A 25,113-nucleotide genomic window follows, 5' to 3' on the forward strand; every position below is an offset into this window, starting at 1 on the left:
ACCAACGTTTTACCGGTATTTGAAGCTCAGGTAAATGAAAACCCTTTCATTCTGAGAAACCTGTGCCCATCAGTGGGACGCATATACCTACTCGTAAGCTGGGAGATTAATGTATTATACATAATTTACATAATAATCAACAACGACTATATATAGGATCGCTTTGTTTTATTTACATAATTTGTAGATGGGTCTGTCAAACCAGATCACTGGATGTTGTCGGTGTTGATAATAGTATGGTGTGGATATTATACAAAAGGCTGTATAGTCAGCAGCACCAATATCTGACACAACAAAGTGTGCATACAATACAATGACTCTTTATTGTAGACCACAATAGTCGGCGACTCAGAAAACAGGTACAGAGAGAAAATAACAAGGTAAGCAATAAATATCTGATACGACTCTGTTTCTTCCAAATTTGTTACTTTTACGGGTACCTATCCCGTTAAACCATATCGAAAATACAAACTAAGATATGGATGCACAGAAAAACCAGAAAAAGAGACCAGCACTGGGAATCGAACCCAGGTCCTCAGCAATCCGTGCTATAACCCCTACAACAACAACCCCCGAACTGCTGCTTAGATATGTATGCATAGGAAAAATTCGTGTCTAGATAGGAGTTATAGCACGCAGCACGGATTGCTGAGGACCTGGGTTCGATTCCCAGCGTTGGTCTCTTTTACTGGTTTTTCTGTGCATCCATGTCTCAGTTTGTATTTTCTATTTCTAGGGCCGGTAGGAAGTGTCAGATATTTTTGCACACCCCTATGTAGTAGATATTAATGTAGGTGACTGTACTGAAACATATACATGAAACTATAAAGAAATACCCTGTATTACGATCCAAAATTGTTGTATTACAAATACAAAAAAAGGCTTGTTGATGAAGTTTGTTTTATTTTTCGGTGGGTAGATTACAGTGTTACTTACAATTGAAACAGTAAATTAAAAGAGCGTAAAAGAGCGCTAAGATTTTTTTCTAGATATCAAGTGATATATTTCATTTATAATTTCACTGAGGTAACCGGGCAGTATTTAAATTTGGGTGATATGTTAGGACTTAAGAGCGTTTATAGCGTTTATGAGCTGAGCTAAATTTTTGTTGTTTTTTAGCGATTATTCCATAAAAATTATGATATGAAAAAATGAGGTAAAATTTAAATTTGGGTGGTTTTGTGCTGAGCAAACTACTCGATTATTTAATTGAATATAAAGTTAATGTATTTACTGCAATAATTATTTGTGATAAGACTTTTATAGCCTTTAAAAACGAACAAATTTTCATTCAATTTTTATGGAATAATCGAGAAAAACTAACAATAATGCAACGTTGGCAGCTTAGCAGGTAACAACGCTTTTGAGTAATGCTTTTTTTTATTAACTATCCTACCCATAAATATTGCAAATAGTGTGAATATGTGTAATAACGGGCAAAATATGCGAATGCATATATTCCAGGTTACAATGAAACTTTATGTTCCTCTAGCGTGAATTCAATGGCCATTCAACTAGTTCATAAATATTGCCGTAGTTACATTTGACATCAAATGTCAACAGGAACACACATGTAGACGGCGTTACAGATGTAGTAAATAATGGGTAACACTCTTTCCCGGCCCGGATAACACCGACATGGAAATACCGGCCCCGTGTTTTGTGTACACGCCCTAGAAGCTTCTGTCAGTTTCTATGGGCGTGTACACAAAAAACAGGGCCGGTATTTCCATGTCGGTGTTATCCGGGCCGGGAAAGAGTGTCACCCGTAAATAATGTTTTCCCGTCCTATTTTGTCGGGAAATTTCATATTAATCTTGCTTTCTCAACTACTTTACTGAAGTTTACTGAACCTAATTGAGATAGCAAGATAGATACGAACTTAGCCGACAAAATACGATGGAAAAACACTCAATAAATCTGTAACAACCCCCTTCTGTTCTGCACAGGTCCCGTCCCCCCACTAGGAGGGCATCATGCCCTGGCTACGTTTCCACTGCGCCCCCCTGGCGGCGGGAGTGGTTCCCGCGGGACGACTTGTGCTTCTCTTTGCGGTCGCGGCTGGCGAGGACCTCCTTCTCCTGACCCTGGCCCCGGGGCTTACCCACCACGTCGGTTCTGGAACAGAATTTAGAAAATACTAATGGGCGAGTGGCCTAGCTTAAGCCGCAGGTTCACGATGAAAGCAACAAGAGGTCTATTGGGTAGGCCTATGTCCAACAGTGGACGTCCTACGGCTGATATGCTGATGATGATGATTGTTTTTACTAGACTTTGACACGTATAGTACAATGACAATGTTAATGTCACTCGGGACTCATCGTTTTTTTCGTTTACCTGAAGATTCATGTAGGAAAGAAACTAACCTAACCATAAAAAAACTCACTATCCTATTTCTCTCATTCCTATCCTATTTATCTCATACTCATCAACTGTGTTGTCTGTGTTGTAATAATTACGTATATATTTTTGTATTTTGGTATATAAAAATCATTTTTAATATAAGCTTTTTCGCTGACTGTACTTTTTGTTGACTGTACTTGCATTGTCACCCAAACTACATCTGCATACCAAATTTCAAGTCGATGCTATTAACCGTTGAAGAGTTCCGTCCTGCGAAGACGATCCTGGCTGGACTATCAGGATGTCACTACTAGATTATTGTATTATCACGCGATTTACATAGGTATTCCAAATTTCAAGTCAATCTGACTACTGGAAGTTGGTCAAATTAAGGCACTTGTCCCACCGACGACGATGAGCGAGAAGCGAGTAGAGCGAGTAACTAGAAACGAGTGAGCGAGCAGCGAGAAGCGAGTGTAGTTTTGTCGCTTGTAAGCGATGCGAATTACTCGCTCCACTCGCCTCGCTCGTGCGGGGCGGCCGCCAAGCTGACATCGCTGAGCGAGTATCTATAGCTCAGCGAGTTTTATAGCTCTTGTCGCTGCGACAAAAGATTTAAGAGCGAGTTCTCGCCGACAGTATGAACAGCCAGCGATCAGCTATTAATATATGTGTCTCTTTTACTCACACAGGATCTTATATCTTTTGTTCGTTTCTTGAGCGAGAAAATAGTCGATAGCCAATCGTTTCCTCGCTGGCGGTGAGACAAGTGCCTTAACTTGCAAGATTTTACTACAGACAACAGGACAGGTGAAACTAAATAAAAGCTTGTAATAAAAAGAAATCGATCGTCTATTTCGAGTTCCGAACAACATTACTGAGGTCGTCTACTTCAAAATCACTGTAATGGACCAACAACACTTATTTGATGTTACTTTATTTATTGTTAGCAGAAAGTGGTGATGCAATACGGTATTTGACAACTCCTGATTTTGCCATATCTTAATATTATTATGAAAATATACAGATATTATATCGGTTGAAAATTGGATTTATAGTGATTGAAACGCTTTTCTCTATGCAGCAAGTATGGCGAAACTGGCGTGTGACGTCACATGCCAGTATGTCTTTCTCTGTCTAATCTTGAAATTCAAACCTGTATAACTTTGTTATTTGTAAAGGTAGCTTAAAAATTGATTTTCTATTCGATAACAGGCATTGTGTAGTTTTAATTTATAAAACATATACAAAATAGTCAAATACCGTATAGTACGGGTTAGTAGTAGGGTTTAGTAGTGAAGTAGTAAAGGCGTACTTAGCCGGCGGCGGCGGCGGCGGCGCGCGGCCCCCGCGGGCGCGGCGTGCGCTGTAGGCAGCCTCGCGGCGCGCGCGCAGCTCCTCCGGGTTCTGACAGAAGTCGAGCCGGCCGCGACCAGCCGCTGCTTCCGGCTCCGGCTCCGGCTCTGACTCGGATTCCTCCTGTGAACACAAGTATTACGACTTTTAAGTACCTACCTAATGAATGAGGGCTAAAAGACAGGCGAAATATCGCTAGATGGCGTTAGTATCGTGAGGTTTTTTGACGTTACGGTTTTGCTTGCAATTGGCGCATTTAGTTATTAGCCAATGAGGGCTATCGCGTATGAATTCGCCGCTAGAGGCGCTAGTGTAGCGTGAGGTCTCTGAAATGTCAAATCTTAGTTATTCGGTGAGCTACGCGGGTTTATTTATAATTAGAATAATTTTGTGAATATTTTGCAATATCTGAAATTAATTATGGCAAATAGGCGTTCCGGGGCAATGAATGGCTGTGTTTTGAGATAGTTTTGTCTTTCGAAAACTTTTGTCCTCCCTTTTTTCCGAACAAAACGGGGACTTTGCAACACTGTGGCATGCTCGATATTTTTATGGTACGGTTTTAAGGTGTATTAAATATGATTTTAATCTAAACTTTGTTTTCACGCCCGTAATAACAGACTTTGAAAGCCATACTTAAAAACCTCACGCAACAGTGCGCCATCTAGTGAGACAAAAAACGATAGCCCTCATTGAAAGCAAGACCGTAAAGTCAAAAAACCTCACGATACTAACGCCATCTAGCGACATTTCGCCTGTCTTTTAGCCCTCATTGCTCATTTGCACTTTCTACAAGCTTTTATTTAGTTTCACCTGTCCCGTTGTCTGTCTGTCTGTCTGTCTGTTATCAAATCTTGTAACTTGAATTCGACAAACTTCCAGTAGTTGGATTGACTTAACATTTGGTATACTTATGTAAATTGCGTGACAATACAATAATATGATAGTGACATCCTGGTATACGGGCCAGGATCGTCTCCACAGGACGGAACTCTTCAACGGTTAATGGCATCGACTTGGTATGCAAATATAGTTTGGGTGACAATACAAGTACAATCAACAAAAAGTACAGTCAGCAAAAAAAAGATTGTATTAAAATGAAAATTTTAACAAAAACTTATTAAGTTGTAGTACCTACGTTATTTATAACTGTTTGATTCTAATACTATTAAGTCTCTAATAATTACATTTTAAAAATGTAACACAAAAAATATACTATCTTGTATTGTATTATAGCTAAGTGTGATTAAAAACACTCCTTCGTACTTTATACATGCTTAGCACACAGCTTTATACTTTAGCACATAGCTCTCTGTTGAGCACGGCGGGTTGCCCGCAATCGCATATTCGCCGCGGCGCCGACGTATGGTCAATGTATGGCAAATGGGTTCGAGTTGACCTAAACTATAAACGCGTAGACCACGCGTCGTACACTTTCGTGACATAAGGTTGCATGTAACGTAAACTGAAATGTTCTTAGGTACATTATGTGTTTTTGATTTGCCTTAGTAGACGCGCGCACTTGTAACTTAGCGATAGAACATTTTTGCGGCTTGAATTTGTAGGTGATAGTTAGGGCCCGGAATTTTGCGTGCGGCTATTGATAGATTGTAGGGAGAGAACACCGCTTTTTATCGATGTTGTCGACAAATCGATAGTTTTTTTTAAATTATGTTGTAACCTAATATATAATTGTAAATATATTTTTGCTTGGAATATTATTATTATAAAATACTTTATATTGGCTATGGTAAGAACTGAAGGAATACAAAATAGTATTTTCTCTTTTTTTATCAAGGGTAGGCAAACAAGCTACCTAACGTTAAGTAGTCTCAGAGGGATCTTTTCTCAAGTAATAAAATATAAAGGTAGGTAATAGTAATTATAGTGATTCCAATAAAGCAATTTGAACGGATTAAACTTTCCAATATTTTGAACTTTTTTCATCATTGACCGCTGAAAAAAGTACGCACGAGTATCATCGTAAAGTTTGAGGTTTTATTTAATTAAACAAAAATATCGATTTGTCGATAACATCGATAAAAACCGATGCTCTCTCCCTACAACCTGTCAATAGTCGCACGCAAAATTCCGAGCCCTAGTGATAGTGTATCTAGGTTATTATAAATCGATGGTTCTAGCGTGTCTCAGGTGTTGGTCTCACCTCCTTGTCCCGGGCGTTGGTCCGGAGCGCGCGCGGCGTGACGAAGGGCCGGCGTTCGTCGGTCGGGTCGGCGGGCGCGGGCGCGGCGCCGTCAGAGTCGTACGTGTCGTCATACTCGTCGCTGTACATGGCCGCGTCGTCGCACACCAGGCTGAGGACAAATAAGCCGTTAAGAACGTGATGCTAAAGGTATAACCCCTAAAGCAATTCTATATTTCAGACTGCAGCAGAAAAGTTTTGAAACAGGCCAGGCCTCGTAAATCCTGACTTTTTTACCATAACTTTACAGACCATTAATGGGTGTGGCTCACGAGCGTTTTGCCCGCCCGTTCCAGTGTGATAAGAATATTGATGCATACGATAACTATTTGCGTAAATTTCTGATACAAGTAGTTTCTCTTTTTTTTTTTTTTTATTCGACTGGGTAGCAAACGAGCAAGTGGGTCTCCTGATGGTAAGAGATCACCACCGCCCATAAACATCTGCAACACCAGGGGTATTGCAGATGCGTTGCCAACCTAGAGGGCTAAGATGGGATACCTCAAGTGCCAGTAATTTCACCGGCTGTCTTACTCTCCACGCCGAAACACAACAGTGCAAGCACTGCTGCTTCACGGCAGGATAAGCGAGCAAGATGGTGGTAGCAATCCGGGCGGACCATGCACAAGGTCCTACCACCTGCAAAGTGTCCTTTAAGTGAAGTATTCATCCTTATATTAGAAGAAACGGGCCATGTTTGTAAACATCAATATTCATAACACACTGCAACTGGCGGGCAAAACGCTAATACCCAACATTTCGATTGATATTATAGAGTGATGGATTCCAAAAATCGTTAACACGTCTTTACCAGTTTTAATGGAAAATTGACTAATCAACAACACTGCTAACCCAAACTCATACTCACTTATATTTGCTGTAAATATCCCCCATCTGTCTCACGTCACTCTTATCATCAAGCAATTCCTTGATATTCTTGTACTTGTCTTTCCGTTTCCCTTTGTGGATCTTGCTCAGGTCCACATCATCCCTGGTCATGATGTCAAACTGATCCCCATCGAACACGTTTAGTCGCTGCACGCCGGTTTCTAGGAATTTTTCGTCTACCACGTCCTTTGGTATTATAGGCAGAGACTGATCTAGACCTGGTATTACAACAAATAAATAAAAAAACCGCCCGAGTGCGAGTCGGACTCGCGCACCGAGGATTCCGTACAAATTATTAAAAATATTTTTACTATATGATGTAACTAAAAATTTACGCTTTTCGCAATTTTTCCTTTATCTGTGCTATAAGACGTTGCTTCGTACCAAATTTCAAGATTCTGAGTTCACGGGAAGTACCCTGTAGGTTTTGATTCCCTTGCGAGTGTCGAAGATTTGCGGCATAAACGGCTGTATCTTTTGATTGCGTTGCCTTAGAAGTTTGATTTGTTCATAGCTCCAAGGGACAGTAGACCTGAGTATTTGATATGAATAGGGTCTTGATAGACAGACAGACGGACAAAAAGTGATCCTATAAGGGTTGTTTTTTTCCTTTTGAGGTACGGAACCCTAAAAATCAACAAATACAATAGTACTAATAGACAGTACAAACATTTTTTCTTAATTATACCAAAACTATAACACATTGAAAACAAAAAAGTACAGCATGAGGCTGGGGATCGAACCTAGTTCATCGTCACACCGAAAAAATTGAGCAAAATTTTCCAGTGTTTTTTTTTACACCGTAAGTCTTGCATTTGACCAGAATCACGCCTGAGCAAAGCAAAAATCTTGGCAATGGATAATGGTCTTTCCGAAAGCGACGGTAGTTTAAAAAAAAAAAAACATGTAAAAACCCCTTTGCAGCCTGCTTGCAGAATAAACGATTTGAATTTAGAAAAAATAATTGACAGGAAATTCGTAAAAATATATACAAAAATCAATAAGCAAAATTTTCCGAGTACGATAGTAACACTTACTTCTCAAAGACGGATCCAAAGTGCCCTCCAAAATACTGTTAATAACCCTTTCCGAATTAAAGCCATAGTGTTCCAGGCATTTTAATATAAACCCGTCGCCTAGATGTGGCATTATATCCCTCACTTCGCTTATCAACGACTCTTGTCTAATGTCTAGGGGTATTTCGTGGTCTGTGGACGGGCCTGGCTGATTGTCTATGTTTTCAATATGGCCGTTTGCGATTGGCTGCGTTTGTTGCGTTGTCTCTGGTATGGGCTCGTCCAGGTTGGAGTATATCGCTTGGAGGATGAAGTCGGTTTTTACTGTGTCACTGGGTGTGTATAGGACGATTATATTGTGTGTATTTGAAAAGAACATACATTATTGAAGAGCATTAGGTATTAAACAAAATAACAAGTTTTGATCGAGGTTGTCCGAAGTGTACCCTTCTATTTCAAGATGTATTAAAAAAAATCATACAAATTTATGAGTCAGTTTTGTGATAGTACCGAGTGTATGAAAAAAGCGTCGTAAAACTTGTTTGTGACATATTTTAAAAACTATCGAAATCGATTGTGCTGTTGATTCCAAGTAGGAAAAACCATATTTTTTCCAAAATTAAAAAAAAGGTACACTATTCTGTGAAAATGCCCAAATATGTAAATACTCGTAGTAAAAGAATTGTTAAAATAAATACAAGATTTTTCGTTTACTATACTTTTGTGGACTGTACTTTCACTTTCAAATCAATCTAATCACTAAAGTCGACTTGCAAATAACTTCCTTACATACACATACTAACAAGTTAGTGACCTTCATCCATCTTTCAAAGGATACATATCAGGATAAGCCACTTTGAGCATCTCCAGGTCCTCGTGGACGGGGTAGCAGGTGTGGTAGTCAGTGATCAGCAGCCGCTCGGCCAGCCCGTCCATCATCACCGACAGGTACGCTTCCACATGCGCGCTGATGCTGCCTCTGGAATTTATCAATCAATCAATTAATCATTTATATCTGAGAATATGGTACAATACAGGCTAGTGGGTACGTATTAAAATATACAAAGTTAAAAAAGAATAATGGACGAAATATCGGGATTAACGTAATCTCATAGACTTTTGACAGACAAAATATCGATAGAGTTAGAGCGCTTTCAGATTATCCGATCCGGTATCGGTATCGGACGCCGACACGAAATCGCGGCAAGTAAAATGCATGAAATATATACCTATTTTTTATAATAATTAAGATTTACAAATTAAATAATTAAATTACATGTCAAGTCAACTAAAAATTAAACTAAACAAAATAAAATCAACCTAAACTTATAATATAACCTACAAACTAAGACCTAAACTACAACCTAAAAACCACCATTCCGCGTCGTACCCGGCTCAAAGGTGCCCATAATGCCAGCCGCATTTCCCCGCTGTATGGCCAGCGCCACCTGCTGAACCAGGTACGACCCGGAGCGGGGGTCGCAACCCCTGTCTCGTAGCCTACGGCCCAGCTCCCACACCAAAGACTTCGCTTCAGCCCCCCAAGGACCAGCCGTCTCGACCGCAAAAGGCACGAAGTCATACGTTGGCTCCAAAGCTGAGTACTTGAGGTGCTTAGATCACGCGGCATTCATTCATTTTTCATAATTATTATCAAGCAAATGGCTGTATCGCAACGATTTTGTTGGAAATATGTTAAAACCGCACATGGTGTCGGCTACCGGGTGTCGACCATCGTCGTCCGATACCGATATCGGATCGGATAATCTGAAAACGCTCTTAGTATGGTGAGGTCCGCTTGAAGTTAGTCGTGCTTGCGATTGGCTCATAGTCGTTTGACCAATCACAGCCGTGACACAAAAGTCAGAGTTGTCAAATGTACCGTACGATACTAAAGCCAACTAACCTGTCACATAAACTGTCATTGACTTCTGGTGTCAACTACCTAGGCAAACCTTCTTTATAATGGTAGATAAAAAAAGAATACTCACTCGCCATTTAAAATAGCATTCTTGTACGCAGCCAGTATTTCTCTAAATATGTCTATAAGTTCTGATCTAGCAGTATCAATGTAGCCTTCCACTTCGGTATACGTCACGCTGGTTTCGTCGCCCACTTCTTTTAACTTCTCGTATAGATTAGGTATGCCGTATTCGTAGAGTTGCACTATACTGGAAAAAACATGGTTGACGATATAGATAGCTACAACAGCGCCACCTGATCCATCGTGAGTTAGTTCTGGATCAATTCCACAGATGGCGTTATATTAAAGCTTAATCGAAAAGCTCTTTTTCTGCAAACTTTTCCTACTTCTACCGTCTAAACACATAAATATACTACATCATAATAATACTATGCATAACTGAGTCCGAAAAGCGCTTTCCGACTTATATTAAAGATGACAGCTCATTAGATCCACCCGAGCGGTTAGTAGGTAATTCTTTATATGGATTTGTATGGGCATGCGCTCATTGCATCAACAACGTAGCGTCACCGGATGGCCTCGCTTGCGATGTTCGAGCTATCTTCTCACTGGCCCATGAAGGGCCCGTGGGGATGCCGTTCGCTGCTCGTACGCTTGCCTCGCGTGACCACTACTATGGCCAGGTCGATGTGGCGCAGGCCTGCTGGGCCTACTGGCGGCGCTGGGTTCGTCCGTGTGGCGCGGCGAGATCTAGCCCGCCGGGGAGATCCCTCGGGCGATCATCAGCCGCAGCCTAGGGGGTCCAGTCTTGGTATTGGCGCTCAGTCGGCACACGCTAGCAGGTCCGCGATGTGCCGCATCACAATTGTGACTGGGTCCAGTCCCTCCTGCAACGCTTTAAGGAGTTCCTGTAGGATATTTACCAAATCCTGGACTCTCCCCACTCTGTCTCCGCTGTGCTTCTGGGCCCTCGTGCCCCCTGTCTCGGCCGTCGCAACGATTCCGGCGGATCGCGAGCAATAAAACTCGAAAATAGGTGTCCACGCGCGGACGGCGAGTAACCACTCGGCGATAGCTCGCTCATTACGCTTATAGTTTAAACGCGCGCGCGGGGCGCTCCCCACCATTTCATAATAGAACGCACGTCCACTCGTTGACAACGCGGCGTACAGTTAAGTGAAAAATACATATTTATTCGAACCACTCAAAAATATGTTACCACGGCCTTATTACGTCGGAATAAGAGTGTAGTGCATATTTTTGAAGAGTTAGATGGGTCCATATTTTTGGACTCGACTGTTTGATGGGTACTTTAGCTAATAATTGAGAGAACACGATATATACATACGAACATTTCCGATAAAATACGATAGAAAACCATCACGCACTACATATATAACTATAACATACCCACTACATCTGTAACACTCTTACCTATAAACAAAATTCGATTTCCTAAGTATCGCCACACTTTTAGGGTACGTCTCCACAAATACCCTTAATGTCATCGCCATGTCCAACATATGTATGACTAAATCCTTCAATATAGTGAACGTGAGCGGGCTCTGGTGCTTGCTGTCGACTGGTCGTTTGATTTCGCTGAAGCCTTCGAACGTTTTGGGGAGATTCGGCGGTTCTATGGCGTCGTAGTCTTTGTTTACTTGTAGTATAATGTATTTGAAGGCCTGGGCAAAAGGTATACATAATTATTGCTAGTCAATTGTGCTGGTGATATTAAAATGCGAGAGTTTACACTTAAACTAACCAATTTTCGGTGGAAGTTTGCATGGTAATGTACATCATAAATTTTTATCATTCTCTTATTTTAGAAGGTACAGGAAGGGGTGGGGGGACACACATTTTACCACTTTGGAAGTGTCTCTCGCGCAAACTATTCTGTTTAGAAAAAAATGATATTAGAAACCTCAATATCATTTTTGAAGACCTATCCATATATACCCCACACGTATGGGTATGAACAATTTTTTTTAAGTTCCTTTCAGTTAGTATGGGGAACCCCCAAAATTTATTGTTTTTTTTTTCTATTTTTATGTGAAAATCTTAATACGGTTCACAGAATACATCTACTTCCCAAGTTTCAACAGTATAGTTCTTATAGTTTCGGAAAAAAGTGGCTGTGACTTACGGACGGACAGACAGACAGACAGACATGACGAATCCATAAGGGTTCCGTTTTTAGCCATTTGACTACGGAACCCTAAAAAGGGATTTTTCAAAATTCTCCCAAGGTGAAACATGTATTAAATTTTACTAACAAAGTCGAAAGCTAGTTTATCCATATTATAAAGCCGAAATTATATTGCACTCAAGGACAACGATAATCTATACTGGACAGTTAACAGAACCGTTAGATTAGATTAGATGGTGTGTTCATATTTACTATAATAATTGGTTAATTACCTAGTTAAAAAAAAAGGGGCTGTTTCACTACCCATTGATTAATTTTATTTGACGAATAAATGTGATGCCGTCTCCGTCTATTCGAACAAAACAAACAGAGACGGCATCACATTTATCCGCCAAATAAATGTAATCAATGGATATTGGACACGTATTTTTACTTTTAGTCAATCAAACAAAAAACAACAAAGATAGCGCGTCAGAGTTCGGGAGTGGGCCCGTGACGTCACGGTTACAGCGCAAAAACACTCTAGTGCTCTGGACACGTGCCTCATGTTGTCCACAGACTAGCCACGTGCTCAGTGTCTGTGCACACGACTAACCTCATTAACAAACGCCACCGCCGCAGCCGCGTCGCCTTCGTACCGCGGTTGCAGCGCAAAAACACTCCAGTACCTACTCTGGACACGTTCCTCACGTTGTCCACAGAATAGCCACCGGCTCAGTGTCCACACCACTAACCTCATTAACAAACGCCACAGCCGCAGCCGCGTCGCCCTCGTACTGCAGTTGCAGCACAAAGACACTCTAGTACTCTGGACACGTGCCTCACGTTGTCCACAGAATAGCCACCGGCTCAGTGTCCACACCACTAACCTCATTAACAAACGCCACAGCCGCAGCCGCGTCGCCCTCGTACCGCGGTTGCAGCGCAAAGACACTCTAGTACTCTGGACACGTGCCTCACGTTGTCCACAGAATAGCCACCAGCTCAGTGTCCACATCACTAACCTCATTAACAAACGCCACCGCCGCAGCCGCGTCGCCCTCGTACCGCGGTTGCAGCGCAAAGACACTCTCTAGTATTCTGGCCACGTGTCTCATATTGTCCACGCCATACACTAGGCAAGTATCCCATAGTATAGGTATGGTGAATATGAAATTGTCATATATTAAGTCCGCCATGTATTCTTTGCTTATCCATTGAGACTGGAAATAAAAATATGGGTTATGCATGTGCCAGTGCTGGCATGTGGCAAAATAAGTTGGGCACGCCAGTAAACAATGAATATTTGATTGTACAAGGTTTTAAGGCTACAATATAAGCAAATTGCAAATGCATCAAAGATAACTTTATGGTCAACTTCCTTTGTTTTTTTTTAATATGATCTGTCATGGCGTTTCTGGGTAACCTGGGATTGTGTAGGTAGACAGCGCATGATCTAAAGGCTTTAATGTAGATACATTGTATGCAAAAATTATAATGCGTCAACAAAAGCCTTCATTTAAATCCACACTATTATTAATCCAAATTAATGCCGAAAAACATTTACAGGGATATTCAATAAAAATAACCAAACCAGCTGTCCATCGATTTAGAATACCATATTCTAAAACAATGCAGCTGCTGAAAAAATTCAGAATAATTTGAAGGCATTTTGTATATTATTGTATGTTAACTATACCATTATAGAGATAAGATTGAAAAACCACTAGCTTCATAATAAAAAAAAAATGTTTTTTGGTTTTCTCATTTATTGCAGAGAATGTTGCCAGTAAAATTATTTATAATTTACCAATAATTTGTTTATAATATACAAATAAATTATTTACAACTTACTTTGCTTTCTTTATTTGTTATGAGCCGGCTAAAAATTACAAGTATCATCCTCCTTATTTCTCCATACAATTTCTGGATGTCCCGGCTCTCGTGTGGAGGCATGTATGGAGGACTGGCTTCCTGGAGGAATGAGACAAGCGAGTCCATACACGAGGGATGGTATAGCACTGTGCTCCAAAATCTAAAACATACAATATTAGCTTGCATAAAACTTCGCCACCATGACGACGCTCGACAGATGATAGTGTGGGGGGTCTCTAAGTAACTAAGCTTAGTTGTCATTTTGTAGTAAATTAATAATAATTATTTAGTACCTGGGCGACCGAGCTTTGCTCGAGCTAGAACTCGATAATAAGTGTTTTCCTAGATATAAGACCAAGCTAGATCGATTTTTCATCCCCGAAAACCCCTACATACTAAATTTTATCGAAATTGTTGGAGCCGTATCAGAGATCCCCGAAATATATATACATAATTATATACAATACAAGAACACCAATACCAAAACAGTAAAATTACACATGAACTATGATTGTTGTGCCATTTGCTGTGCTCTTACAGGGTTTATGTTGGACTCTATACTGGCCTATTTTAAGAACTACGTACCTACAATTTGAAATGCAATAAAATTTGAATTTGTATATTCCACTTGTCAGAAAACACCTGTTGGTGTCAATTATTCACATGATATTCATTATTAAATTTATTTACCTGAATTCTGTGAAAAATAGTTTTGATTGTTTTGTATTACATTTGTTATTTTTGTAAGAGTTTAATTATTATCATTATTATTATTATTTAAATTACCAGGCAGGCAGTTGAAAGCAACTGACAGGTGCATGTATCTAGCTAATCCCTTGCTAAAAAAAAATTAAAACAAAATCATTTAACCTGTGGTGTTCTAAACTCAATAGCCATTTCAGGTCCTCTAGATATACTCGCATCTTGGCCTTCCAAGCATCCACGGCTCCCAACAGCAGGGTGCTCCCAGATGGAGGACTCTCATAAACCATCATCTCTCTATGTTCCGCCCAATATGGATCCTAGAAATATAAAATCAAAATATTTTTAATATTATATTACATAAAAAAATTATATCTAATTAAGTTAATTTTCATCTTTTCTTTCAGTCAAATGGTAACTATAAAATGATGTAAAAATTAGATAGACAGTATAGTCTATGATTATAGGTAATTTAGTTAACCATTACCTAAGTAAAATTACAGTAAAGTATCAGAAGCACATCATAATTATATCCTTGTCCTCAATTTTTTTTTATAAAAAATAAATTAATAATAATAAACAAAATAGCTGAATGTACTTTATAAAGCACAAATTGTTCATTGAATGAAGAATTTATAATATGTTGAAACAAACTCTAAAGTAACAAAACTAGTCCTTCTCATACAGGTCTTAAGAACTACATCTGTCAAAAAAGTAGGTAAGTACTTTAAAAAATGGCAGATAACTATAAACTAAGCATAGGTTTTAGGCTTAGAATGTTAGTTTTACATTTATTTTGCTATGCTTTTGTAATAAAATAAGTAAAATAAAGTTATATGTGGATTAAAGAGTATTATTTTTCATTCGTTTTAAAATTGACTGTACAGTATGTTGTAAGACAAATGTTATTCATTTAATCTTTTTATTAGTTTAGCTGTTATAATATTCATATTTAGGCTAACCAAGAGGCTTTTTTGTCAACTTGTATACTCTAGTTTTCTATGTTTCAAATTTAGAAAAGAGAGGGTGTGTATGAGCCCATCTACTCTTCTTAATTCGAAATATGATTTTTTTAATTAATTTAACTAATAAGTATTCAACAAATATTTTTACAGCTGCAAATGGAAAAGGTTGAAAAATATTCATATTGAACACAGCCCCTTAGACAAAATCTGGCCGTTAGACACCTATATAAATAGACAAACCCCGACAGAATATTGCACAAGATTATTTTAAAATCAAAAATCAACAAAACACGTCTCTTACCAAAGCTTTGATTTTTCTCAATACGCCTGCATCGGATACAGAGAGCGTTAGCCTTTCAACTGGCAAGTTATCTGGGTTCTGAAAATACAAAATATGCATTTACAACGCAGCTATAATAATTAACTTGCATAAAAGTTACGAGTTGTCACAGAACAGAACCATACCGAAAATTCAACACTTTTGTTGCTCATGTTTCCAATTTATATACAAGTAACCTTGTGCACTAGCAGATAAATTACACTGTACAAAGTTGTTAATGTATAAATTGTCTTCACTTAAATAAATAATTTCTTAGAGACCGTCGTTCACCACTAACCACGATTACAATTTTCAATTTCCGACAAATTTGACAGTTTTGACACTTAGAAAAATTCCCCTTTCATGAATGTATACCTTTCTGAACGAAATAGATAGTCAACGTCAACATCCATATTATTTTATTATCCAATCCAGTTTAACATTTTTCAGAACGAATCATAAACATCAAACTGTCTGTTGTCAGTTTTGTTTTGATCAAGTTTTGATGTTTCCATGTAATGTAACGAATTTAAACTTTATAAAAGCTAAATTTATTCGTTCAGTTTACCATGATCAAGTCTGGCGCTGATCCCAAAGTTAAGAAAACTCTAGTTAGAAACGTCAACCAGAAAGTTAGGCCTACGGCGCTGAAGAGAGTTGTGCATGATGTCGGAAATGGTTCCTCAACTTCCGTTGGAGATACGGCTCGAATACAAACTGAAAACGAATTAAGCCAACCCACCCTGTGCTCAAGCGAATTACTGGCTAATTACTTATCTGGTGTAAAAAATTCACTACCACCACCTTTGTCTGAAAAAGATTTGATAGCCAGCAAAACTGAGCTATGTTCAAAGGTAACCAGGAACTTTAGCTTTATTTTACCATTATAGAAGTAAATACAAATGATTACCTTTTTTGGTTACATTTGCATTATGCTCCTCTTTCCTGGAAGTGTGGAGACCCCCACCCTCTATCTATGACATAAAAAAATATGAGAAAAAATTGAACCAACTACAAAACACCATGAAAATAATTTTCTACCAGTCTGAAGTTGGTGCCTCAGCATTAGCCAGCAGGAGTGATTGAAGCCTATGTATGTAGTATGTAGGAGAGGTAGACGACTAAAGGTTCACTCCTGCTGGATCATGCTGAGGCACCAACTTCAGACTGGTAGAGAATTATTTTCATGGTTTTTTGTAGTCAGTTAAATTTTTGTTATATTTTTTTTCATGCTTTTTAGTGTAAATAATCTAAGATACAATAGTTTAATGTCAACTGGTCATCACCTTTTATGAAAGATTTATTTTTCTGATGCAGAGACGTTCATTATTGAGGAGCCCTGGTGAACTCGTTCCATTTTACCATATGCTTTACGAGGAGCATAAATTGCTTAGTAACTGTGTTAAAGTAATTGAAATTCAACCCACAAAATACTTGTTATTGAGTACTAAGATTGTTTTTTTTGGAATCTTTTTTGTATTTTTTTATTTCAATTCCAAATTTTTTTACTTTTTACGGTACGGAATACCGAGGACCTGGGTTCGATTCCCAGTGCTGGTCTTATTTTTCTGGTTTTTCTGTGCATCTATATTTCAGTTTGTATTTTCAATTGAGTACTACCTCTGATTGTCAACTGTGGTCTTCATCATCAGTTCCACTTCACCAAATGATGATTTTCAAGAGCAAACGCATGAGTTACTACTAAATATATCCAAATTACCATAGGTGTCCCTACAATAATTAAAGAGTTCCCTCAACTTCCTTAAGATCCAATCATCAAATCCTGATTTGGTGCTTGTGGGACCTAATTGAAGCCATTCCTATACAATCGCAAAAAAAAAATCTAAACGGTTTATAAATGACGGAGTTCTGAGGTAACAAACATAAAAAAAACAACCAAATTGATAACCTCCTTTTTTGAAGTCAGTTAAAAAGACAAAAGTTTTACAGGCAAATAATGTATGTATACAACATTTGGTTGTTTCAGATGACAAAGAAGTTAAACTTCCATTTTAATGACAAAATATACAAGAATCTAATAGAACTAAATGCTAACTTTGATGATTTAAAATCAAGAAAAGATAAAAGGCCATCAAGCGCTAGCAGCTCTACTAAGAGAGACATGGAACCCAATATTGAAGATTTTTATAAAGAAGAAATAGATGTTGATACACCACCTACAATTCCTGTATTAAAACCTAAGTTCAAACCAATATGGAGAGTGGGAGATGGAGAGCTACACAGATTAATTGCAACTTTTGATGACTTATGACATCTTGTTTTTACAAGATAATATTTTTATATTTAAACTTAGTTTGTTATTGTTCAAAATTGAAGATTGACTCAGGGCCGAATCTGAGGGGCTGGTTTCATAGAATGTGAAAGAATAAAGACAATGTTTTACAAAAACATATATTTTTATATTTACTTATCAATCTTTTGTTGTAAGTATCATTTTAAATCTCCTTAGTCTATTCAATGTGGCATGGTCAGCCATGTCAGGCAAATAAGGGGTCTATCAATATCACGGCTATTTGGATGTGAAGCTATGGCTTTTTAATTCCATACTTTATTATGGAAGTACCATTTATTGTTGGTAAGAAAAAAAATTGTGACTAAAAACTTTGAAATTTTAATTCTAATTTTTGACTTCCGACTCAAAAGGTTGCTGACCCCTGAACTAACCCAACCAATTTATAGCTGAACCGATACCGATTGTAATGAAAGAGAAGCAACAAGGAACCTCCTTTTTACGTAAAAAAACCGCATCGAAATCGGTCCATCCGTTTGAAAGCTATGATTCCTCAGACACACGGGGGCTACTACGAAATTCGAAAATCGAAGTTCGTATCGTAAACGTCAGCAAGTGGGACGGCAAGACACGAAGTTCGAATTTTGCACTTCGTAGTATAGGGCCAGGGGGGCTACTATGAAAATCGAAGTTTGTATCGTATAGAATAGAATAAACTTTATTGTTTAGCCGTGTTACATAGATTTAAAATATTACTGTTTGGTTCCAACGGTTACCCATTTCGAGGGTACAATATTTTCTTAAAACTAAAGATAACAAACAAAACCAATTCTTATTAATGTACATATTTTAAGGCAAAAAGTCAAAAAAATCTTTTAAGGAATAGAAACTGTTTTTAATCAGCCATTTTTTTTAAATTACGTATAAATTTCATATCATGCAGCATTTTTAACTCATTAGGAAGCGTTAATATATACTTTTGAAATCAGATCTTAGTTGTTCAATAGTTTTGGTATCATATCGTACCGCCCCTTTCACTCGCGAACTTCGAATTTTGCAGTAGCCCCCAGACATCGGCGTCCTTGTAACACTCCTCAAAACCGTAATATTTGTTTGAAGAATTTTCGACGTTTTTAATTGTGACTGGAACTACACATCGTTATCAAACTAACCATAGATAACAAAGTATATAAAACGAAGTTTAAATAATATAGACATGTAGTGTTCCGAACGCACCCGCGCGTCGCGCCGGCCGACTCGCTCGTTCTGTAGAAAGAGAAGCTCTAGCTCCGTCTCTTCTTTCACCTGCATTTTGCCAATAATTTTGTTTCGTTTCGTTCAGTTCAGTCAGTCACAGTCAGTCAACTTCCGACATTTCTTCTTTGAGGTTGTGCCAAAATCTTCCAGCGCAGTGGGAAAATAATTCTGAATTCAATAAGAATAATAGAATAACTCAATCGCCATGGCTGAAACAGAAATAATACAAACTAATCAAAATGAACAATTTTTTGAAGGTGTCGAAAAGCTAATTGAAATTTGGTTCACGCCGGCTAAAAATGCGGATTTGAGAAAGATAACACGGTAAGTTTTATTACAATGAAACGACTTTTGGTTTTGTTACTATATACAGGACTTTATTCGTATTGTTTTATAAGGTTACCGGCGACTTAATATGCGCATTGTCAGCTAGCCGGAGGCTGGAGCCGAATGAGTCAGTCAGATATTTTTTCTCTGTAAAATCGGTATGGTATTTTTCCATCGCAATTTTTGGAGTATGTCTATACATATACATGCCATGCCATGATTACGATGTTTTTTTTTCTGAATAGGAATATTCTGGAATCAGCTGTTGCCGCATGCCGTGGTTGGACGCCGGTTGGCCAATGGCCACCATTGCTTCACCCCGCGATGTTCGAAAATATTGTCTGGCTGATTAGAGTCCCAACAGATGCTCCCATACGTTATTTATAAACAAGCTGGGGGTTTTATTTAGATACACTGAATAAGTTTCTCTTTGTAATGTAGAAGAGAAAAATACCGATTTTATTAAGGCCAGTTACTGGACAAAACTTTGTCACAATCCTGCATATCTTAAAATAAGTTGTAGCTAGATCAGATCACCAACCAGTTCCTTTAGTAAGTTTTTAGAAAACAAATTGTACTTCTCAATCAAACTATGTACATTGGATAAATTATGTATACAAATATAAGCTCAGATACCTACATAACCATAAGATTCTTTTCAGAATATCACATGCCTTAATTAAACTAACAACTTTACCATATTTTCTTTAATTTAATAATTTACTTATTAGCCTATTTGTGCTAGGTAGGTGTTTTATATTTATTTTATAAATGAAATATGAAAATACTTAATATTAAGATTTATTAGCATTTTAAAAAACATCAATACAAAGCAAGATGTACCGCAGTATATATCAATCATAAAACCACAGATACATTATAATTTTTTTAAACTATGATTCGTTTCACTCATAAATCACCTCCCCTTCTAATTATTAGACAAAATATTGACCCATTATAGCTAAGACCTGTCTAGGTTTTACAATTCTACCACTTCTGGTGGTTACTTTTGGAGTCACCAAGCTCCTTTCATTACATTGATTGATGTTAGATTCAATGTTTATTTATACTGAAAATCATTATTTATCTATCCTTTATTACAAAGTTATTATCATCATAAATCTTTTAGTGAGAATAATAAACAAATATACGTACAAAACACACTCTATTCTTTTTACTCATAATAACATTGTAATCCAACTTATTAACAAAATAATGATTACAGTAATAATAGACCTGAATCTAAACATCAATCAATGTAATGAAAGGAGCTTGGTGTCTCCAAAAGTAACCTTCAGAATTGGTAGATTTGTAAAACCTATAATGTCTTATACTAATAATGGGTAATATTTGTCTAATAAGATAGAAGAGGAGGATTTGAGGTAACGTATATAGTTTTTGTAATAAATATAATGTTTATGTTATTATAATTTATCTATTTTGCAATCCACTCCTTCCTTTTTAGATCTTTTTTTATCAATTACAGTTCCTTTTTCCAATATTTTTCTTTGTCAGTTTTGTATACAATCTTATCTCCTATTTCATACTTAGCAATTTTCTTCCTCACCCGTTTTTCATTTTCTATAAGAGACTGTTTCAAGGTTAAAAGTTTATGTACATTTTTCTCAACCTTAGGTTTTAGTGCCTCTGAATTAGTTGGTAGCAATGTCCTTACTCTTCTACTGTTCAAAATTTGTGAAGGAGAAACACTTAGTGTTGACAGAGGTGTATTATTGTAACTTAATACATAATCCCTGTAATCTACTTTATCCTCATGTGCTTTCTTTAAAATATTTTTACTGATATGGACTCCTTTCTCCGCTAACCCGTTACTTTTTGGATAATGCGGGCTACTTGTTATCAGTAATATGTCTTTACTTTTATAATATTTGTTACACTCTAGTGAATTAAAGGGATTATTATCTGCAATAACTTCCTCTGGGTAACCAAATCTAGTAAAAACTTCTTGGAATGCATTTATTACAGATCTGGATGTCTTATCTGGTAAGGGCAAAACTTCAAGCCAATGAGAAAAATAATCAACTATCACAAGATAATATTTTCCAAAAATTTCTAAGATGTCAGTACCTACTTTGGCATATCTTCTATTAGGAACCTTATGGCTCAACAAGCTATCTGTTTTATTAGCAGATCTAAATTTTCACATGTACGACATTTTAACACATAATCATTGATATCTTTGGAAAGTCCAGGCCAGTAAAATAACTGCCTTGCTTTTTTTATACTCTTACATATTCCTATATGCCCTTCATGAACTAAATTTAAAACATAGCTTCTCAAAATTTTAGGTACAATTATTTTGTTTTCATAGAAAGCCAAACCAGATTCAAAGTAAATACCTTCCTTTAACTTATAATAATCTTTACATTCTTTTGGAATCATTTTTTCTTCTGGCCATCCAGTAATATAGTATTTATTTAGCATACTTAATATTTTATCACATTTAGTTTCAGTTTGAAATTCTTGTTTTCTTTCTGGTGTCATAGGTAAGTGTACAGTAACAGAATGTACCATTTGTAACATTTCTTTATCATTTTCAGTAGATTTCAAACTGTTTCTAGACAACATGTCAGCAAAGTGCAATAATTTTCCTGGCACATAATACACATTTAGCTTATACATGAACAATTTTAGTCTCAAGCGTTTCAGTCGAGGAGATCCAATTTTACATATTGGTTTTGACATAATTGACACAATGGGCTTGTGATCTGTCTGAACATCTACATCCAAACCATAAATATATCTGTGAAATTTTTTAGCTGCATAGCATATTGCAAGTAGTTCTTTCTCAGTTTGACTATAATTAAGCTCAGATTCATTCATGGTTCTTGATGCACAAGCAACTAATTTTAATATATTATTACTACCACGTTGGAATAGACAACAACCTACACCATTCTTACTGGCATCACACTGCAAGATTATTTCTTTTTTTGAATCAAATGATGTCAATGATGGAGCAGTACACACTTTTCTCTTTAGCTCAGCAAACGCTAACCTATGAGCTGGTAGCCATAAAAACTCAGTATCTTTTTTTAGCAATTTACAGAGAGGTGCCATTAAATTTGCCATATCAGGCACATATCTACGTACATAGTTGAATGAGCCTAAGATTTGTCTAAGCTCATCTCGGTTAGTTGGTTCTTCCAACTTGAACAGTGACTCTACTCTATCTTTATCCAGCGACATTCCATTTTCATTAAAAACTTGTCCAACATATTTTACCTCGGTTTGTTTGAACTGAAATTTATTTTTATTGAAGACAATACCAAGTTTTTTAGCCTTTGACATTACATTTTGCAGTGCTATGTCATGTTCCTTTTCAGTTTTACCCATAACTAGAATATCATCAGCCCATACAACTACATTTTGTATATCAGCGAATTGACCCTCAAGGACATCTTGAAACAGTTCCGGGGCATTCATTAAACCATAAGGTAGGACCAAGTACCTAAAAACACCAAAAGGTGTGGCAAAACAACATTTCCATGAAGATTCTTCCGACAAAGTCAAGTGATGGAAGCCTTCTGTGAGGTCCAATACTGAAAAAAATTTCTTACCCTGCAGTTTAAAACTTAAGTCTTCTAGTGTGGGCAACATTTTAGGTTTTTTAATTATAATTTTATTTAAGTCGGATGGATCAAGGCACAATCTAATTTTTCCATTTGGCTTTTCCACTATGACTATTCTGTTTACACAAGCATTTTCATGAATATTTTCAACCTTAACAATCGATTTCCTATCAATTAGTCGTTCTAGTTCAGTTTTAAGTGGTGGCAGCAAACAAGAAGGTAGCCTGCAAGAGGGGTGACATATTTGTTCTCCTGAACTTTTTGTAGGAATTTCCACCTTCCCTGGCAACCTTCCTATTCCCTCAAACACCTCAATATTTTTATTTATAAATTTCTCTTTATTTGCATCCACTTCAATGGAATGCACTCTCTTAATAAGATTTAACGACACACATCCAGGCAGACCCAGGAGCATTGTGCCAACCTCAACTACTACAAAATTTTCATTACACATTTTATCTTTATATTTGCATTGAAGGTTGACAATTCCTACTGCTTCTACTATGTCGCCAGTAAAACTTTGAATTTTAAAATTTGTGCTTTGAAGTTTTAAATTTAACTTTTTATTAATTTTGTTAAATATTTTAACGGGCATAATGCTCACCTCTGCTCCTGTATCCAACTTACAGTTAACCTTTATATTCTCAATTGTTAATGTTTCTGTCCATTCCGATTTTTTCTCACTTGACACTAGACAAACTTCACCACAACACAAACTGTCATCTGATGATTGTTCTGCATTGGACTCACACTTTGCCTCTCGAACACTTTTAACTCTGCAGCTAACAGCTAGATGGTTATAAATTCCACATCTTGAACATTTTTTTCCAAAAGCGGGACACTCTCTTGGGCCATGTCTCTTCTGGCAACGACGACAGTTAAATTCCTCTTTACATTTCTTTGTATCCTTACAAATTTTTATTGGCTTTTTCTCTGATTTGAAAGCCACCCTATCTATTTCGACAGATGGGTTCATCTCCTTGACCTGTGTCCGGCTGACCTCAGCAGCTCTACACATACTTGCAGCTTTTTCAAGGGTTAAATTTTCAATTCTCAACATTGCTTCCTGAAGTCCTTTGTCAAAAATTCCTTGGACAATCCTATCTCTTAACAGTTGATCCTCCATTCCCAACATATAATTGCATTTATCAATTTGTTGACGCAGGCTTGTATAGAAGTTATCAAATTTCTCCCCTTCTTCTTGCCTTCTCTCATTGAATCTGTATCTTTCAAAAACCTCATTTGAATTTGGGTTTATATACTTTTCTATCTCTGCTAATATTTTGCTATAGCTCTGGCTGTCTTCCTTGGACATTTTAAAAGACTGCACCACCTTAGTTGACTCAGGACCCAGCATATTTCTCAACAAAGACAACTTAATTTTGTCATTGCCCTCGTCCTGACCAATACCTACCAAATAATCTTCGAACATGCAGCGCCATGCTTTCCAATCTGATGCTGCTGCCTCTGAGCGTATATCGAAATTCGGAGGCAATTTTACTGGATTCTGCTCCATGCTGACGACAAAATCTATCTGTCTTAAACTTGACAATCCTCAATCACGAAGTCTTGAGACATACACTGTAAATTTAGTGATTTGTCGACTGCGCCATGTTTTATATTTATTTTTATAAATGAAATATGAAATACTTTAATATTAAGATTTATTAGCATTTTAAAAACATCATACAAAGCAAGATGTACCGCAGTATATGTCAATCATAATACCACAGATACATTATATTTTTTTAAAACTATGATTCGTTTCACTCATAAATCAGTAGGTACCATGAGACAAACACATACATATAAAAATACATTTGCTTATTAGAAGCACTAAATCTGAATATTATTATTATTAACCCCTATTATTAGACCTTAACCCGTGTGGTGTCGGGTTAGAATTACACCTGTCTATTTAATTCGTGAATGTCGTAAGAGGCGACACGATATAGGTTAAGTTATA

General features: G+C 37.3%; 2 protein-coding genes across 2 annotated transcripts; one reads left to right on the top strand and one right to left on the bottom strand.

The window, feature by feature from the left end:
- Positions 1 to 1,219: 1,219 nt before the first annotated feature.
- LOC141441000 (activating signal cointegrator 1 complex subunit 2) lies at positions 1,220 to 16,041 on the bottom strand. The gene is given in 14 exon segments (XM_074105602.1): positions 1,220 to 2,005; positions 2,007 to 2,118; positions 3,659 to 3,822; positions 5,864 to 6,014; positions 6,771 to 7,008; positions 7,828 to 8,138; positions 8,645 to 8,785; positions 9,798 to 9,977; positions 11,165 to 11,415; positions 12,884 to 13,081; positions 13,713 to 13,893; positions 14,604 to 14,755; positions 15,702 to 15,779; positions 15,866 to 16,041. Coding segments are annotated over 14 exon segments (2,226 nt in total). The 5' UTR covers positions 15,893 to 16,041; the 3' UTR covers positions 1,220 to 1,963.
- A 129-nt stretch (positions 16,042 to 16,170) lies between these two features.
- On the top strand, positions 16,171 to 18,122 carry LOC141441002 (uncharacterized). Its single transcript, XM_074105606.1, has 2 exons — positions 16,171 to 16,573; positions 17,707 to 18,122. The coding sequence occupies exons 1-2, from the start codon at positions 16,289 to 16,291 to the stop codon at positions 17,989 to 17,991; spliced, it is 570 nt and encodes a 189-aa protein (XP_073961707.1). The 5' UTR covers positions 16,171 to 16,288; the 3' UTR covers positions 17,992 to 18,122.
- Positions 18,123 to 25,113: the final 6,991 nt, after the last annotated feature.

Source organism: Choristoneura fumiferana, chromosome 23 (genome assembly GCF_025370935.1).
Source record: "Choristoneura fumiferana chromosome 23, NRCan_CFum_1, whole genome shotgun sequence".
Taxonomy (NCBI): Eukaryota; Metazoa; Arthropoda; class Insecta; order Lepidoptera; family Tortricidae; genus Choristoneura; species Choristoneura fumiferana.

Bases quoted from the DNA above. Each gene is read 5' to 3' on its own strand.
- LOC141441002 (XM_074105606.1), top strand. From the start codon at position 16,289: ATGATCAAGTCTGGCGCTGATCCCAAAGTTAAGAAAACTCTAGTTAGA. The intron at 16,574-17,706 runs GTAACCAGGAAC...TGGTTGTTTCAG, and splicing joins AAACTGAGCTATGTTCAAAG to ATGACAAAGAAGTTAAACTT.